Here is a 17500-nt window from a genome sequence, read left to right as displayed (position 1 = left end):
AGTGCAACGACGACGATGCCGAAATGCATGGATTTAAGCTACCATACGAAAGTATTTATGTGGATTCTGATACAGAATTACTTAATGCACCTGACGAGATGGAGAAATCTGTGAGTCTGCTCACGGGAGTTTGCTGTTGCTACGGTAAGCTTTGACGAGCCGACCACACCCTTTCACATCGATTCGGAAAGTGTTTTTTTTTTTTTAAACAGAAAAATAAACCATGCAAAAGATGGAATTCAATTTGGGACCATAAAATCCAGCATTAACGCCCGCAAATCAGACACAACAGGGTTATTCCCTAAATGTACACCAACTGGGCTTTTTAATATTAAACCCAAATGTCCACAAAATCAACGATCCAGATCAAAATTTATCAGGTGATAGTGAGTGCCAGTCTGCACCTCACTGTCAAATATGAGAGTGATTGGGGCACATTTCATTCAGATATAATGTAAAATATACATTAAATGGGGTTTTCAATATTAAATTTAATGGCTACAAAATCTGCAATCTGGATGAGACCTGGATCAAAGTTTCTCAGTTGATAACATAATGCTGTCAAATATGAAAAAATTTATCTTTTCTGGACAGAGGCATGAATTTTGAAAATCCATTTAATGTTAAAGGATAGGGATTTTTCCAATTTTCCAAGATTTTTCCTGACTTTGACCTTTGACCTTGAAATTGAAGCAGCTCTTTCCTATCAAGATATGAATCCTCTGTAAAAATTTGATATATGATTATGATATATGATGAAATTGATAGGCTGTTTACAAATAGACAAAAAACAAACAAACAAACAGGGATGAAAACATAACCTTTATTAAAAGAGTAAAAAGCGTAAAACAAAACTGGTATAGTTTTGTTTTACGTTTTTTACTCTTCTAATTAATTTGATTAGGAAACGGAACGTGCCACGGCCTCAACTTTACCTAAATTCTGGGTCTTTTAGTGAAGCTTAGGGCTAGTGGCCGGCGATCACCTTAGTATTTCTTCTGTTTTCTTGTTTTCCAGCTTTGTGGGATGTTCTCGGTCTGTAGTGGCCGTACTTACTGGTGAAGCGGTGACAGGGCTATGGACTCTCTGATGTATGCAAGGAGTGAACGCTGACCCAGGTGGTCCAATACAACAGAAGAGCTACTGTCGCTTCAATTCCAAAAAACATAGGTTCTGATAGAAAGGTCGAGCTGAGCCCACGTCTACATGAGTCAGGGCTGTTCTAATGGCAAAAGAGTAGTTTACACCAGATTAGGCTGGTGGTCACACTGTTACGGATTGGGGTATCTGATTTTAGTATTCCCACTTACTAATATCTTGATTTCAACCTGACCTGATAGTCAGGCGATATATTAATGTACGTTTTTGAAGATTGTGTTTATCCTGCAAATAAGCTGAAGTCAGCTGAACTTCAGACCTTCTTAGTTAGCTGCGATTACCTTGATGACCTTGGAGCCCACGGTGATGGCGGTCCGCATCATGCCATCAGCGATGCCCAGCCTGTCAGTGTTGTGGAGAAAGGGCGTAACAAGGGTGACGTACTTCGCACCGCTCCAAGGTTTGAGCAGCGTCAGGGCCCAACGCTCCGTGTCCCACCCAATATTATCAAGGATCACGTCAAATCTGCAGGAAGACCATGGAACACACACACACGTGAAAACAAACTGTGGTGATGGGCCAAAATGAGAAGTTAAAAAAGAGAAGAGGGACAATTTACACGTGATACAAGAAAGTTCGATTTGAAAGAGTGACATTCATTTTGTGTGTGGTCGTGTGTTTGGGTCAGCATTAATGCACGCTGTGGACGTCCAATCAAACTCAGTCTACAACTCTGTTTAAACTACTTAAACTGGCAGCACGGGGATTAGTGGTTAGCAATGTTGCCTCACAGCAAGAAGGTCATTGCATCGGTTCCCACCTGTGGCCTTTCTGGGTGGAGTTTACATGTTCTTCCCGTGTTTGTGAGGGTTCCCTCTGGGTGCTCCGGCCTCCTCCCACAGCAAAACACATGCAGTATTTTCTGGAGTACAGGTCCTGTTTGTTTGTTTTTTTTTGTTTGTTTGGTTTTTTTTTTGGGGGGGGGGGTGTTTGTTAGTTTTTTTTTTACTACTTTGTGAGGTCCTGCAACTTATATTCCGGTGCGACTTATATACTGAAAAATCACACATATTCATTATTAATAATATTAATTATCATGATTATTTATGTAGGACTTTCCAGGGACTCAAGACACTTAACAAAATAAGCTCTAATAATACAAGAATAAATGCTAATAACAAAAAGTGCACAACAACAATGCATAAAAATCCCTTAAAAATAAAAGTGTGACTTGTGTTTTTTTCCTCTTCAAAAGGTTTTTTTTTTTTTTTTTTTTACAGGTGCAACTTGTGCTCTAGTAAATATGGTATGCCTGCATTGCAGACCTGTCCCACTCATTTAAATGGGACGATGTGTCTAAGCTTTTGACAGGTACTGTACGTGTTCTACATACACTGTTCTACGTCATTATTTGGCTGCCACAGTGTCACTGTGTGTGACATTTCTCGTTACATATTCCAACACCATGACTGAATTTTTTCAGTAAAGTTGTGTGTTTGAAATCAGGCAGGAGAAACAGTGACGTTTCTAGTTTTCTGTATTGGTGACACTTATCTATTCCCAAACCTCTTTCAGCACTTTGAAAGTGTCTACAGAGCAGGTTCAGAAGGAAAACATTACAGCGTGGCCTCGTTCTACAAACAGCTTTGCATTAGTCCAGCTCATGAGTAAAGGATCATTAATGAGTTTGAGTGATGGCACAGACAGAGTTGTAGATGGCGCTTAACTGGACGACCACAGAGTGCGTCCATGCTAACTGGATTGGACACAATGACCCCATTCAAAGTCAAAGTCAGCTTTATTGTCAATTCTTCACATGTACTAGACATACAAGGAATCAAAATTTCATTTCTCACCTTCCCTCGGTGATGACAGGACAAGGCATTTTGACAATAAGGACAAGTATTTAGTATTTACAGTGTAGTGTTTGAGGTAATAGTAAAAGAACGGGACAGCATGTCCAAACTTTTGACTGGTCGTGTATTTGTTTTAGGAGAGTGTATTGCCTTATTCAAAACAAAAGGAACTACTCTGTGTGCTTTATTTTTCATTTAAATGATAATTCATTTCCTGGCTGTGTCACAACAACCCTCCGAGACAGATCAGAAATATATTAATATGTCTTGTTGCCTTTAGTGATTATGACATAATGAAAAACACGCGTCCTGTGTTAGAGACTTTGTAAGTAATTGATGGAAGTTTCTGTAAATCTGTATCCCAGACATGAAGGACACATCTCACAGCCCAAAGCTGCTGCCATAACGTCAACATGTAGGTGTGATTTTAAATATGTGATGCCAGTCGTGGGGGCGCTCATGCAGTCATTTTCTTTCAATGGAACCAGTTCCGTGTGTAAAAATGCTTAAAGCTCGCAAGCTAATGCAGCTAAGGCCATCGCCGTCAATCGCTGTGAGCGCGCGTTGGCTGGACACGAACAGCAGGATTCTTCTGAGCTCAGATCTGGGAGCAAGTGTATCCACCACACTATGGAACCACGTTAAGACCTGGCCAGCAATCACCCAGGCAGGCAACCGGCCATCCCCACCTCTTTGTTTTAGAGGCAACACAAGCAAACAGCATCTAAAGTGCCAGCTAAATATTACACAGAGCTTCAAACAAAATGGGTTAATCAGGATACATGCAGTTTGCAAAGGAAAAAAGCACAGACAAAGAATGATGCACAGAAAAAAAAAGCTGTGCTGAATAACTGTGTTCACAGTATTATAAAAACAATTTTCTGACGGGAGGGGTCAAAGACCTTGAGCCTGGACAGCAAGATGCCTTTCGCTCAGTTAGACAACATATTTTCTAACTTGAACATTTTGCAGAATAAGTCAGTTCATGTAACAGAAAAGTTGTACATGCAGCTGTGAGCATAAGCTGAGGTCAACCCGGGACAAACAGCAACTCAGTGTTAGAGAATGCACACAAGTTATTATTGAAAATAACAATGAACAGTAACCACTGTTTGCTATGACACCTGTTTCTGCTGATCACCCTTGAGATGTTTCTACAGATTCATTGGCGTCCATCTGGGGTAAATTCAGTTGATTGAACATGATTTGGAACGACACACACCTGTCTACATACAGTTGTGCTAAAAAGTTTACATACCCTGGCAGAATTTTTTTTTTTTTTTTGGGGGGGAGCATTTTTCAGAGAATATAAATGATTAGTGGTTGTTTTTAGCCAATCATTGTCAAACAACTGTGTTTACTCTTTTTTTAAATCGTAACGATAAGAGAAACTACCCAAAGGTTTACATACCCCTGTTCTTGACAGCATGTAGTCTTTTGTGGTCGCTGTGGACGAGGCTTTCTCATGGTGAAGCTGCCACTGAATATGTCTTGGACTTTATTTAGATCAGTTATGAAGAAATACAAACAGTATGGCACTCTGTGGTAAATCTGTAAGGAGTAGACAGTTCTCAAAAACTGAGTGACTGTGCAAGAAAGAAAAGCCAAGACACCCAGACAACCTAGAAGAAGTTACAGGCTTATGTGGCTGTGATTGGAGAAAATGTGCACAGTGCAAACTCTGCATTTTGCATTCTATTGTCAGACAGATGCAAAGCCTTCAAAATACCCGATGGCCACTTTTGATGGCCTCTGGTAAAAAGTAAAAGTCAGAAAGTCAGTCAGAAAATAATTTATCTTTTAACTTTTTAATGTTCCATGTAAAAAGTGAATATAAGCTCCATAAGAAATATTTTCAAAAATATTTTAAAGGAACAAAATAAACATTTTTCAACTTAAGTGTCTAACAGAAAATTATCGGCGCCTTTTTCAATAAAGTTGCAGTTTGTAAAATGTTATTTTCCAGCAGAATTTTAGCAACAAACATTGTAAATAGGGAAAAAAAAAATGAAGCAACTCCAGTGGAAAAAACTTTCACTGTTTAGATCCACTGAACCTCAGACTGTCTGGAAACTGGTGAATCTCCCTGAAGGGCGCACTGCCCCCTACTGGCCAGTTACGGGAACCTCCAGCAGAAAATCAAGCAGCAAGAGTTCAGAGGTCACAGACATGCAAGATGTTCTCAAATGGAAAAAAAGACCATTTATGAAGCTGCAAGTGTTAATACAACCCCTGGCAAAAATTATGGAATCACCGGCCTCGGAGGATGTTCATTCAGTTGTTTAATTTTGTAGAAAAAAAGCAGATCACAGACATGACACAAACTAAAGTCATTTCAAATGACAACTTTCTGGCTTTAAGAAACACTATAAGAAATCAAGAAAAAAGAGTTGTGGCAGCCAGTAACGGTTACTTTTTTAGACCAAGCAGAGGAAAAATAATATGGAATCACTCAATTCTGAGGAAAAAATTATGGAATCACCCTGTAAATTTTCATCACCCAAACTAAACACCTGCATCAAATCAGATCTACTCGTGACATTGACCCTATGTGTCTTTTTACAAGGAATGTTTTCGCAGTTTTGCTCTATGGGCAAGATGCATTATCATCTTGAAACATCGCCAAACATCCTTTCAATTGTCCAAAATATCAACGTAAACTTGTGCATTTATTGATGATGTAATGACAGCCATCTCCCCAGTGCCTTTACCTTACATGCAGCCCCATATCATCAATGACTGTGGAAATTTACATGTTCTCTTCAGGCAGTCATCATTATAAATCTCATTGGAACGGCACCAAACAAAGTTCCAGCATTATCACCTTGCCCAATGCAGATTCGAGATTCATCACTGAATATGACTTTCATCCAGTCATCCACAGTCCATGAATGCTTTTCCTTAGCCCATTGTAACCTTGTTTTTTTTCTGTTAGGTGTTAATGATGGCTTTTGTTTAGCTTTTCTGTATGTAAAATCCCATTTCCTTTAGGCGGTTTCTTACAGTTCGGTCACAGACGTTGACTCCAGTTTCCTCCCATTCGTTCCTCATTTGTTTTGTTGTGCATTTTTTCGATTTTTGAGACATATTGTTTTAAGTTTTCTGTCTTGACGCTTTGATGTCTTCCTTGGTCTACCAGTATGTTTGCCTTTAACAACCTTCCCATGTTGTTTGTATTTGGTCCAGAGTGTAGACACAGCTGACTGTGAATAACCAACATTTTTTGCAACATTGCATGATGATTTACTCTCTTTTAAGAGTTTGATAATCCTCTCCTTTGTTTCAATTGACATCTCTCGTGTTGGAGCCATGATTCATGTCAGTCCACTTGGTGCAACAGCTCTCCAAGGTGTGTTCACTCCTTTTTAGATGCAGACTAACGAGCAGATCTGATATGATGCAGGTGTTAGTTTTGGGGATGAAAATTTACAGGGTGATTCCATAATTTTTTCCTCAGAATTGAGTGATTCCATATTTTTTTCCTCTGCTTGGTCTAAAAAAGTAACCGTTACTGGCTGCCACAATCTTTTTTTCTTGATTTCTTATAGTGTTTCTTAAAGCCAGAAAGTTGCCATTTGAAATGACTTTAGTTTTGTGTCATGTCTGTGATCTGCTTTTTTCCTGCAAATTAAACAACTGAATGAACATCCTCAGAGGCTGGTGATTCCATAATTTTTGCCAGGGGTTGTATAACACAACCAGGCAGGTAGCGAACATAAACATTATATTTTGTTGACACATACGTCTAATTATCCCATGTAAATGATCACTGTCCTGTTTTTTTCTTCTTCTTACTCTTCCTTTCTCTTCTGGCTTCCTGATATTTAACGCCAGAATTTGCAGCATCACCAAACAGAACAGATGATCATAATGAAGCATTTAATGGCTTTTCGGCTTCGACACTTAAACAAAATCAATCTGACACCTGTTGTACATGAAGCCAAATGAACCAATATTTCATAAGAGTTGGACTTGGCTAACGCACGTATCAGATACCGAGCTGGAAATCAGTTTCTGCTGCAGTGGACAGACGTGCTACAAAGTAAAAATAAACTGACAGAAATCAATCTGTAAACGGAGATCTTGAGCCATAAGTCTTTTATATGTGGTTGTTTCTGAATCGGCGGAGTCCGTCCGACCCACCGATACGTTTCACGAGTCTTGAACCTCGAGTCCAATCAAATCTGAAGCCCGTTTGTGCGACTTAAAGGCTCTTTCACACCGGGCCTGCATAGAGGTGCATTGTGCTGTGTACCTCGGCTAGTACGCAGGAAGGGGTTGCGCACAGGGGGAAAAAAAAGTACACATGTAACGGAGGCCAGCAGGTGTTGCTGTATATATGCAGTTAGCAAACCTCACTCCCAACAGCTCAAAAGGATTCTCTGGTCACAAGGCCAAAGCCCTGGGTTTTGGCCTTCTGGTTAGAGAGTCCGAGTTCCATGTGGAGGATCGTGAGCTCGCGTCCCAAAAGGAGTGAATGGGCAGAGTCATAACAACACAACGCAAAGTTCAGCCGCTACATGCAGGGGGGAGAACCTTGGCTCCTTATTCTGAATGTGAGGCATCAAGGTAAAGTGGTTTGAGCTTCTTGATATATACTCAACAAACATATAAACGCAAAACTTTTGGTTTTGCTCCCATTTGTATGAGATGAACTCAAAGATCTAAAACTTTTCCACATACACAATATCACCATTTCCCTCAAATATTGTTCACAAACCAGTCTAAATCTGTGATAGTGAGCACTTCTCCTTTGCTGAGATAATCCATCCCACCTCACAGGTGTGCCATATCAAGATGCTGATTAGACACCATGATTAGTGCACAGGTGGCCTTAGACTGCCACAATAAAAGACCACTCTGAAAGGTGCAGTTTTGTTTATTGGGGGGGATACCAGTCAGTATCTGGTGTGACCACCATTTGCCTCATGCAGTGCAACACATCTCCTTTGCATAGAGTTGATCAGGTTGTCAATTGTGGCCTGTGGAATGTTGGTCCACTCCTCTTCAATGGCTGTGTGAAGTTGCGCGACGAACTGGAGTCAGGTCGAGACCCCGATGAGGACGACGAGCATGCAGATGAGCTTCCCTGAGACGGTTTCTGACAGTTTGTGCAGAAATTCTTTGGTTATGCAAATCCCGATTGTTTCAGCAGCTGTCCGAGGTAGGCTGGTCTCAGCGATCTTGGAGGTGAACATGCTGGATGTGGAGGTCCTGGGCTGGTGTGGTTACACGTGGTCTGAGGTTGTAAGGCTGGTTGGATGTACTGCCAAATTCTCTGAAACGCCTTTGGAGACGGCTTATGGTAGAGAAATGAACATTCAATACACGAGCAACAGCTCTGGTTGACATTCCTGCTGTCAGCATGCCAACTGCACGCTCCCTCAAATCTTGCGGACATCTGTGGCATGTGCTGTGTGATAAAACTGCACCTTCAGAGTGGCCTTTTATTGTGGACAGTCTAAGGTACACCTGTGCACTAATCATGCTGTCTAATCAGCATCTTGGTATGGCACACTGTGAGGTGGATGGATTACTCAGCAAAGGAGAAGTGCTCACTATCACAGATTTAGACTGTTTTGTGAACAATATTTGAGGGAAATGGTGATATTGTGTATGTGGAAAAAAGTTTTAGATCTTTGAGTCATCTCATACAAAATGGGAGCAAGAAACAAAAGTGTTGCGTTTATATTTTTGTTGAGTGTAGGTGTAAAAAGTGCAATGCAGTCCATTTGACATCATAAAGAGCTGAAACTGCAGCGTATCAGCAAGGCTTTGATTGGTGGACCAGTGGAATAAGTGCACAGATAAAACTCCAACACACATTTTTTTTTTTTTTTTGTATTTTTCACTTTATAATATTAAACCACTGTGGCTGAAATAATCTCTCAAAAACTACTATAATACTATATAATAATATAAATCAAACACCGTAATTAAATCTACTAATGCAGCTGTTCCCAAATTTAAACCAGGGTCCACTTTTAAATATGAAAATCTTCTAGGACCAACCCAAACCTTTGAGGAAGTGGAAAACAAAGTCAGATTCATAAAGAACACATTTTAAATCACATGGCTTTATTATTATTATGTAATTTCTGAATTTATTTCCTTTTAAACTAAAACTTTGAAATGATTGCTATGTGGAAAAAGCCACATTTGTGGACTCTAATCTGACTACATTCTTGTGCAACAGCTTTGAGTTTAGCCTCTAAAGGTGATTTCTGTATGCATTTCTTTTCTAGAAATGCTGCTGCTATCCACCACCTTAAAAAATTAACAGTGGGCAAAGGGTGGGACTCACATGCACGTGTGGAAATCTCCTACACTAAATGGGCACCTGCAGCCAGACCAGGAATGTTAACAGGAGGAAAGAAAAGCTCTGAGCACAGAGGGAGCGTCTGGTCATTCTATGCACAGGGTGGCATTGAGTCACTGAATCCTTGCAAAGAAAATATTTGTTGGCTGCTATATTACATTGTTCCATGGTAGCCACACGGGATGATCTTTGTTTGTTGACTATCCGATTGAGTCTCATATTTGCAAACTGTCTGACACATTTGTTGCAATTTCATGCCTTTATTGTGGTTTTATGGATCACATATTTGACAATAGAAGGAAGATTTTTTTTTTTAAATACGTCAGACATCAAATTGCAATCTCAGTTTTCTTTAAACCATATAATCAAAGAACACGTGAAAACTACTACTTTCAATGATAACTAGTAACCTTCTGCTCAGGTGCTCAAAGAACAGTCCATTAATGACATCACTGATAGTGTCATAGCATCAGTAGGTTCAGTGTTCTGGTTTCTCTCACACTTCTCTGCTGATTTGGACCACAGTCTTTCCTCGGGCGTGACCCTTCTCCACTTATCGAAGGCCTGAGGAACCTCGGAAAAGGTGAAGGTCTTGTCGACCACTGCACGAATCTGCACGGCAGACAGAGAAAGCATTTTCTTCTTATAACATCACAGCTCAACTTCAGAAAAGGACACGACTGTTGACATCACATAAGAACTGATTATATATATATATAAAAAAAACATGTGTACATCAATGAGCAGTGTGATGTGGTGACCAAGCCTTTAGTGCTTTGAGATCAGAAGGTTCCCAGTTCAAGACCAAATTTGTCCATTTTACATGTCATGTGGAGTTGCGTCAGGAAGGGCATCCAGCAAAAATGTGTACAAAGTCAACCTGCAGTATTATAAATCCCAATGTGGAACTGCTGCATTTTGATTTGGCAAACATTTAAACAGATGTGCTTTCAGGACAAAAGTCCAGGTGTGTCCAGGGTTTGAACCTAACACCTTATACTGTACAGCAACAGTGATAATCACTGTTCACTTTTTGTTTCATTCCTGTCATCAACTGGTAAAACACTTCTGACACTTTCACCTACAGTGAGTGATTTGAGTTTGCCCTGCAAAATTACATTACATGCAGCCGCGGTGGTGTTAGTCACGTTCTGTACCTCTCTTGCACCGAGGGCAAGGTTGGGTAGGATTACTTTGAAAGAATACATGTGGAGTACATATATGTATGTACATATATTTGGATTACTTGTAATCTGATTACTTTGGGATTACATTCAAAGTAATCCTACCCAACCCTGCTCGAGGGGGAATGTTGGGTTTCTGTAAAATACATTATCAAGCGTTAACCTGCCGTGTATATAACATGCCTTGAGATGTCTTTTGTGAGTTGACGCCAAAGACCTAAATGTGATTTTAATGAATTGTGGCGTAACGTACCTGTCCTGCATCCACCATTTCTGTAATTTCATCCAACGCACGGCCACTAGGTGCAAAGAACCCCCAACGGTAGTGAACTCCATTAACAAGGTGCTGAAGAGAAGATAAGAAACGCACTGGAGATAATTATGATGGACAGATTAGTCATTTCTCATCATAATTATTACCCCAACAAGGAGATTACATTTTAGCCCTGGTCTGAGATAAATTAATACATTTTAACTGAAATTTGAGGTGAATTTGAACTCAAAACACCAATTTAGAGTAAATTCTGTTGTGTGGGCCGCTGAAGAGGAGGTACTGCTGGCCCATCATCAGAGGGCGCCCTGCCTGAAGTGCGGGCTTCAGGCACGAGAGGGCGCCGGAGCAACCGGGAGTGGCTAGCTGTTCACTGTTCTTCGGGCATTTTGACTTCCGGATTACCTACCGCTCCGGACCAAAAACCAGCGATGTGACGCCCTGTCCCGGGGTCCATGAAGAGGAGGTCAAAGTCGAACTGTCAGATCCACCGGAACCCATCATCCCCGAGTCCACTATCGTGGCAGCCCTCACTGGGACGTGGAGAAGACCGTCCGGGAGGCCCTGGCACGGAACCCGGACCCGGGGACCGGCCCGAGGAACATACTCTGCGTCCCACCAGAAGCCAGAGCTGCCGGTCCAGGCCCATCTGAGGAGGTGCCGTCGGGTGTGGCACTCTGACTGCTCTGCCCTTGACTGCTCTGCCCTGCTCAAAGCCCGGACGAGGGCCAAGGCCCATGCAGACCGCCGGCGATCCCCGGCCCCTGCATACCAGCCCGGGCAGGAGGTTTGGCTATCGACGAAGGACATCCCTCTCCAGGTGGAATCCCAAAAACTCAAGGACGATTTATTGGACCATTCCCCATCCTGACAGTCCTCATCCTGTCTTCCAGGTCTCCCGGATTAAGCCTCACCACACCTCTTCCCTCTGTACCCCCGGACCGGCGCCGCCCTCCTGCCCGGATCATCAACGGGGAGCCCGCGTGGACAGTTCGCCGGCTCCTGGACGTCCGTCGGAAGGGCCGGGGTTTCCAGTATCTGGTGGACTGGGAGGGTTATGGACCCGAAGAGCGCTCCTGGGTGAAGCGGAGCTTCATCCTGGACCCGGCCCTCCTGGCCGACTTCTACACCGTCATCCGGACAAGCCTGGTCGGGCGCCAGGAGGCGCCCGTTGAGGGGGGGTCCTGTTGTGTGGGCCGCTGAAGAGGAGGTACTGCTGGGCCCACCACCAGAGGCACCCTGCCTGAAGTGCGGGCTTCAGGCACGAGAGGGCGCGGAGCAATCGGGAGTGGCAGCTGTCACCCATCAACAACACCAGCTGTCACTCATCATCATCAATCACATCTCCATAAGAGCCGGGCAGCATCTTCACCTCACTGCCGAGAAATTGTCTACCGATCAGGTAAACCGCTCAGCCTGTGTAAACAACAGTAGTAACGTATTTGCTTCTGTGTGTAACACTGCTTTTGCAGACAAACCTGTTTGTACGTAAGGAGTAGTCGTGTGTTTGGGAAGTTGGCGTACTCCGCTCCTCGGTTAAGGACTACTAAGTCTACCAACAGGATCTGCACGTAATTCTGGAACATTGTGATTAAGAGGTGGAGGTGCTTTCCACCATTGTACTGAACTGTTTGCTGGGTGTTCACACACCCACCATCACCTGTCTGTTCTTCCTGCCAGCAGTACCCGATCTGACAGCCGGAGGCAGTGGACACCTGGGGACCCAGCGCTTGGTGGCTCCAGGGTTGCTTCAGGTCCGGTGGAAGTGGAAGGCGTGTGGGATCCGGCTCTTTTCTGGACGGGCGTCTTCTATCCTCGAGCCTGCCCACACATCACTGTGACTAATTTGACTGTTGATCTCAATTGTGTTGTCTGTTGCTCTGTTGTGCACATTCACAACATTAAATTGTTATTTATTGGCTTATTCCATTGTCCGTTCATTTGCGCCCCCTGTTGTGGGTCCGTGTCCCTACACTTTCACAACAAATTCAAAATTATAGCACTGGCTATTTTACTTGTGAATGGATTAAAAAAAATAACGTCCCAAAAATTTCCATTTCAGAAATGCACAACATAAAAAAAAAAAAAAAAAAAAAGGATTTGGACGTTAACCACTGATTCGTAATCGAAGGTGGCGAGTGGACGTTTGGTACATCTGGTTTCTATCCGTGGATACTGCTGGAACTACTTTGTGTCAAAAACAAGTACTTAGGGAGACTCAGATGAGGAGTATCACTTGCATGGTAAGAAAAATATCAGCTATGACATTTTGTAACATGGCGTGTTTCTCGGTGCGTGACCTAGCATGTACAGTGAGGAAAATAAGTGTGTTATACACTGTTGATTTTGCAAGTTTTCCCACATACAAAGAATGGAGAGGTCTGTAATTCTTATTAGACACACTTGAACTGTGAGAGACAGAATCTAAAAAGAAGAAGAAAAAAAAAATCCAGAAAATCACTTTGTATGATTTTTAAATAATTAACTTTGATAGTCCAGCACACCTATCTTTGGGCAGTTTTGCCCAATCATCTTTGCGGGAATTGTCTGTAGACCCTCAAGACTGATTGTCTGGAGACTCAAACCTGGGGAAAGGTACAGAAACATTTCTGCTGCTTTGAAGGTCCCAATAAGCACAGTGGTCTCCATAATCCATAACAGAAAACATTCGGATCCACCTGGACTCTTCCTAGCTGACCGCCCATCTAAATTCAGCGATTAGGAGAGAAGGGCCTTAGTCACTGAGGTGATTAAGAACCTGATGGTCACTCTGTCAGAGCTCCAGCATTCCTCTGTGGAGAGAGAAAAAACTTTCCAGAAAGACAAGTTTCTGCACCAATCCACCAATCTGGCCTGTATGGTCGAGTCTCCAGACGGGAAGCCACTCCTTAGTAAAATGGCAGCCCACCAGGAGTTTGTCAAAAGACACCTGAAGGACTCTCAGACCATGTGTGTGCAAGCCAACTAGCTCCCTGGAAAATCTTAGGGTTAGACCTTCCACGAGCCGTCTTACCTGCCTGTAGCGACTCAGGTGCTGCCATCATTTGTGGTGCTGCTTCCTGACCCAGTTCTAGAGGGCGGTCTTCTGCACAGCAGCTAACACCTCTGCAACAGGCTCTGGACCCACAAATTTAGTTGAGCTCCCCAATGTTGTGAGCCGGTCCATTATCTCATTACCTGCAATGTCTGTGTGACCAGGTACCCACACTACAACTACATCATTCGTGTCTCCCAGTGTGTTAAGTCCTGGACACACTTTCACACCAAAGCTGATGAGTAGACTGGCCCTTTAACAGCTCATATACATGCCTGACTGAGTAAATAAAAACTCTTTTACCCCTAAAATTGAGGTTAATCAGGAGCTCCACACACTAAATCAATCAATCAATCAATTTTATTTATATAGCGCCAAATCACAACAAACAGTTGCCCCAAGGCGCTTATATTGTAAGGCAAGGCCATACAATAATTACGTAAAAACCCCAACGGTCAAAACGACCCCCTGTGAGCAAGCACTTGGCGACAGTGGGAAGGAAAAACTCCCTTTTAACAGGAAGAAACCTCCAGCAGAACCAGGCTCAGGGAGGGGCAGTCTTCTGCTGGGACTGGTTGGGGCTGAGGGAGAGAACCAGGAAAAAGACATGCTGTGGAGGGGAGCAGAGATCAATCACTAATGATTAAATGCAGAGTGGTGCATACAGAGCAAAAAGAGAAAGAAACACTCAGTGCATCATGGGAACCCCCCAGCAGTCTAAGTCTATAGCAGCATAACTAAGGGATGGTTCAGGGTCACCTGATCCAGCCCTAACTATAAGCTTTAGCAAAAAGGAAAGTTTTAAGCCTAATCTTAAAAGTAGAGAGGGTGTCTGTCTCCCTGATCTGAATTGGGAGCTGGTTCCAGAGGAGAGGAGCCTGAAAGCTGAAGGCTCTGCCTCCCATTCTACTCTTACAAACCCTAGGAACTACAAGTAAGCCTGCAGTCTGAGAGCGAAGCGCTCTATTGGGGTGATATGGTACTATGAGGTCCCTAAGATAAGATGGGACCTGATTATTCAAAACCTTATAAGTAAGAAGAAGAATTTTAAATTCTATTCTAGAATTAACAGGAAGCCAATGAAGAGAGGCCAATATGGGTGAGATATGCTCTCTCCTTCTAGTCCCTGTCAGTACTCTAGCTGCAGAATTTTGAATTAACTGAAGGCTTTTCAGGGAACTTTTAGGACAACCTGATAATAATGAATTACAATAGTCCAGCCTAGAGGAAATAAATGCATGAATTAGTTTTTCAGCATCACTCTGAGACAAGACCTAATTTTAGAGATATTGCGTAAATGCAAAAATGACAACAAACACCTCAGCCTGAGAGACGGTGATGAATGTGCCCACTTTAAACCCCTTTTCCTGTGTCAGGCCGCCGTGTTGTATCAACACTCCAGCTCCGGCTTTCCCCCTGATCGATGATCTGTCCATAAAACAAGTGATTCCAGGTGAGGTTGTGTTCAAAGCCAGTCTGACCCTCACTGTTATCACTCTGCTAAATTTATTCACAGAAGAATATCTTTTTCCTACCCCATCACATGGGAAAGTAATAAGTGGAAGATCTGTTGATGGTCTTTCCCTGATTAAGGTATGACTGGCATCTGCTAGTCTTCACCACTTGCCCAACTGGTGCCGCTTTACTGACGTAGAGACTGCCTCTCCAACAGTGTAGATGTCCAGAGGAGGCTGTTTGCCAAAATCACGCGATACATGACCCCATCCATCCTCCTTTCAATACGATGCAGTCGTCCTGTCCCCTTTCCACCCCCATGCTTCACGGTTGGGACAGTGTTATTGGGGTTGTTCTCATCCTCCAAACACGGTGAGTGGAGTTGATACCAAAAACATTTATTTAGGTCTCATCTGACCACAAGACCTTCTCCCATGCCTCTTCTGGATCATCCAGATGGTAATTGGTGAACTTCAAACGGACCTGGACATCTGCTGGCTTGAGCAGGGGGACCTTGCTGCCCTGCAGGATTTTAAACGATGGTTGCATCATGTGTTACTAATGTAATCTTTGCAACTGTGGTCCCAGCTCTCTTCCGGTCATTGACCAGGTCCTCCCGTGTAGTTCTGGGCTTTCTCAGAATCATCCTTACCCCACGAGGTGAGGTCTTGCATGGAGCTCCAAACCGAGGAAGCTTGACAGTCATCTTGTGTTTCTTCCACTTTCTAATAAATAATCATAACAGTTGTCTTCTACCAAGCTGCTTGCCTGTTGTCCTGTAGTCCATCCCAGCCTTGTGCAGGTCTACAGTTTTGTCCCTGGTGTCCTCATACAGCTCTTTGTTCTTGGCCATGGTGGACAGGTTGGAGTGTGATTGATTGAGTGTGTGGACAGGTGTCTTTTATACAGGTAACAAGTTCAAACAGGTGCTACAATTAATACAGTTCAAGAGTGCAGGGCTTCTTAAAGAAAAATGAATAGGTCTGTGAGAGACAGAATTCTTGCTGGTTGGTAGGTGATCAAATATTTATTTAATGCAATAAATGCAAATTAATCATATAAAAATCATACAATGTGATTTTCTGGATTTTTTTGTTATGCCCCGTGCAGCAGGGCATATAGCATCCGGGTTGTCCGTCTATCCGGCCGCAATTCGTTTGTCACAATGTACCTCAGCACCTACTGCTTGCAAAAACCTCATATTTGGTGGGTACATGCCTTGGAGGAGTATGTTGCATGGGTTTGAAGGCCGATGACCTTGACCTACTTTAAAAAAATTACCAATAGTTGCATTTGTTCAAAGGCTAGCGACTTTTTAAGGTCATTGTTGGCCACATCTTCTAAATAAATTTAATGTCAATCTCCAGTTTTTCCACTGTGTATCCCAGTTTACATCAAACCAGGGGCGGATCTACTGGGGTGGCATGGGGTGGCAACTGCCACCCTAAAAATAGCTCTTGCCACCCCAGTTGCCACCCCAATCAGAAGTGGGTGACATTTTTTTTTTTAAAAAAAGGGACCTCGCGAATGACTTTAACCGGCGAAAACTGTGCTCTGAGTGCCCTTGAATGCAGCACAAGCTGCGCTTCGCCGATTGTAATTCCGTTACCCTAGAATTGCCCTAAAATTTCCATAACAATCATTCAGTTTGTGATAAAAGCATGAAATGTGGCACAAATATTCTAAATTAACTAATATTTATTTTCAGATATGGAGGCATCCTGGAGCTGACCTCTAATGAGCTACAGCGGTCAATAAAGAATTACACAGGGGTCAAACTTTAACAATGCTCCAATCATATTGAAAAGTATACCACATTATTTATCTGATTACACAGCTTCCAAAAAGGTATAGTTTGGACTATCTATGACTGAATGTTCTGGAGTTATGGGGTAAAAACAGCAAATATCGTGACAAAGGTCAGTTTCAGTTTGTACAGGGGTCAAACATTAAACTTGCTCCAATTTTGGTAAAAAATTATGCAAATTCTTGGTTTAGTTAATAGTATTTTAAAAAGGAATAGTTTGCACCATCTATCACGCTACGTTATCATGTTACGAGGTAACACATGTCACATGTCATAGAATCCTAAGGACGTCAACCTTGTTTGACCTTTACTTTGGAGACCAAGCATTTGACATAGTCAAAACTATTCCATTTATTAATCCTATTCACTCAACCAATCATTTGCATCACTTTTTACCAAAACTGAAGTAACTTTAACTTTCACCCTTGTACAAACTGAAACTGACCTTTGTCACCATTTTTGCTGTTTTTACCCCA

General features: G+C 42.6%; 1 protein-coding gene across 1 annotated transcript in view; it reads right to left on the bottom strand.

The window, feature by feature from the left end:
* The window catches only part of rtn4ip1 (reticulon 4 interacting protein 1), a 71792-nt gene that overhangs the window by 18714 nt on the left and 35578 nt on the right, over positions 1–17500 (bottom strand). Inside the window, exon 8 of the mRNA XM_034195619.1 lies at positions 10711–10803. Coding sequence (XP_034051510.1) covers positions 10711–10803 — 93 coding nt within the window. The remainder of the gene's footprint in view (positions 1–10710; positions 10804–17500) is intronic.

The sequence above is a fragment of the Thalassophryne amazonica genome, chromosome 19 (genome assembly GCF_902500255.1).
Source record: "Thalassophryne amazonica chromosome 19, fThaAma1.1, whole genome shotgun sequence".
Lineage (NCBI taxonomy): Eukaryota > Metazoa > Chordata > Actinopteri > Batrachoidiformes > Batrachoididae > Thalassophryne > Thalassophryne amazonica.
The sequence above is the reverse complement of the archived record's forward strand: the minus strand, read 5'-3'. Positions and strand labels throughout refer to the sequence as shown.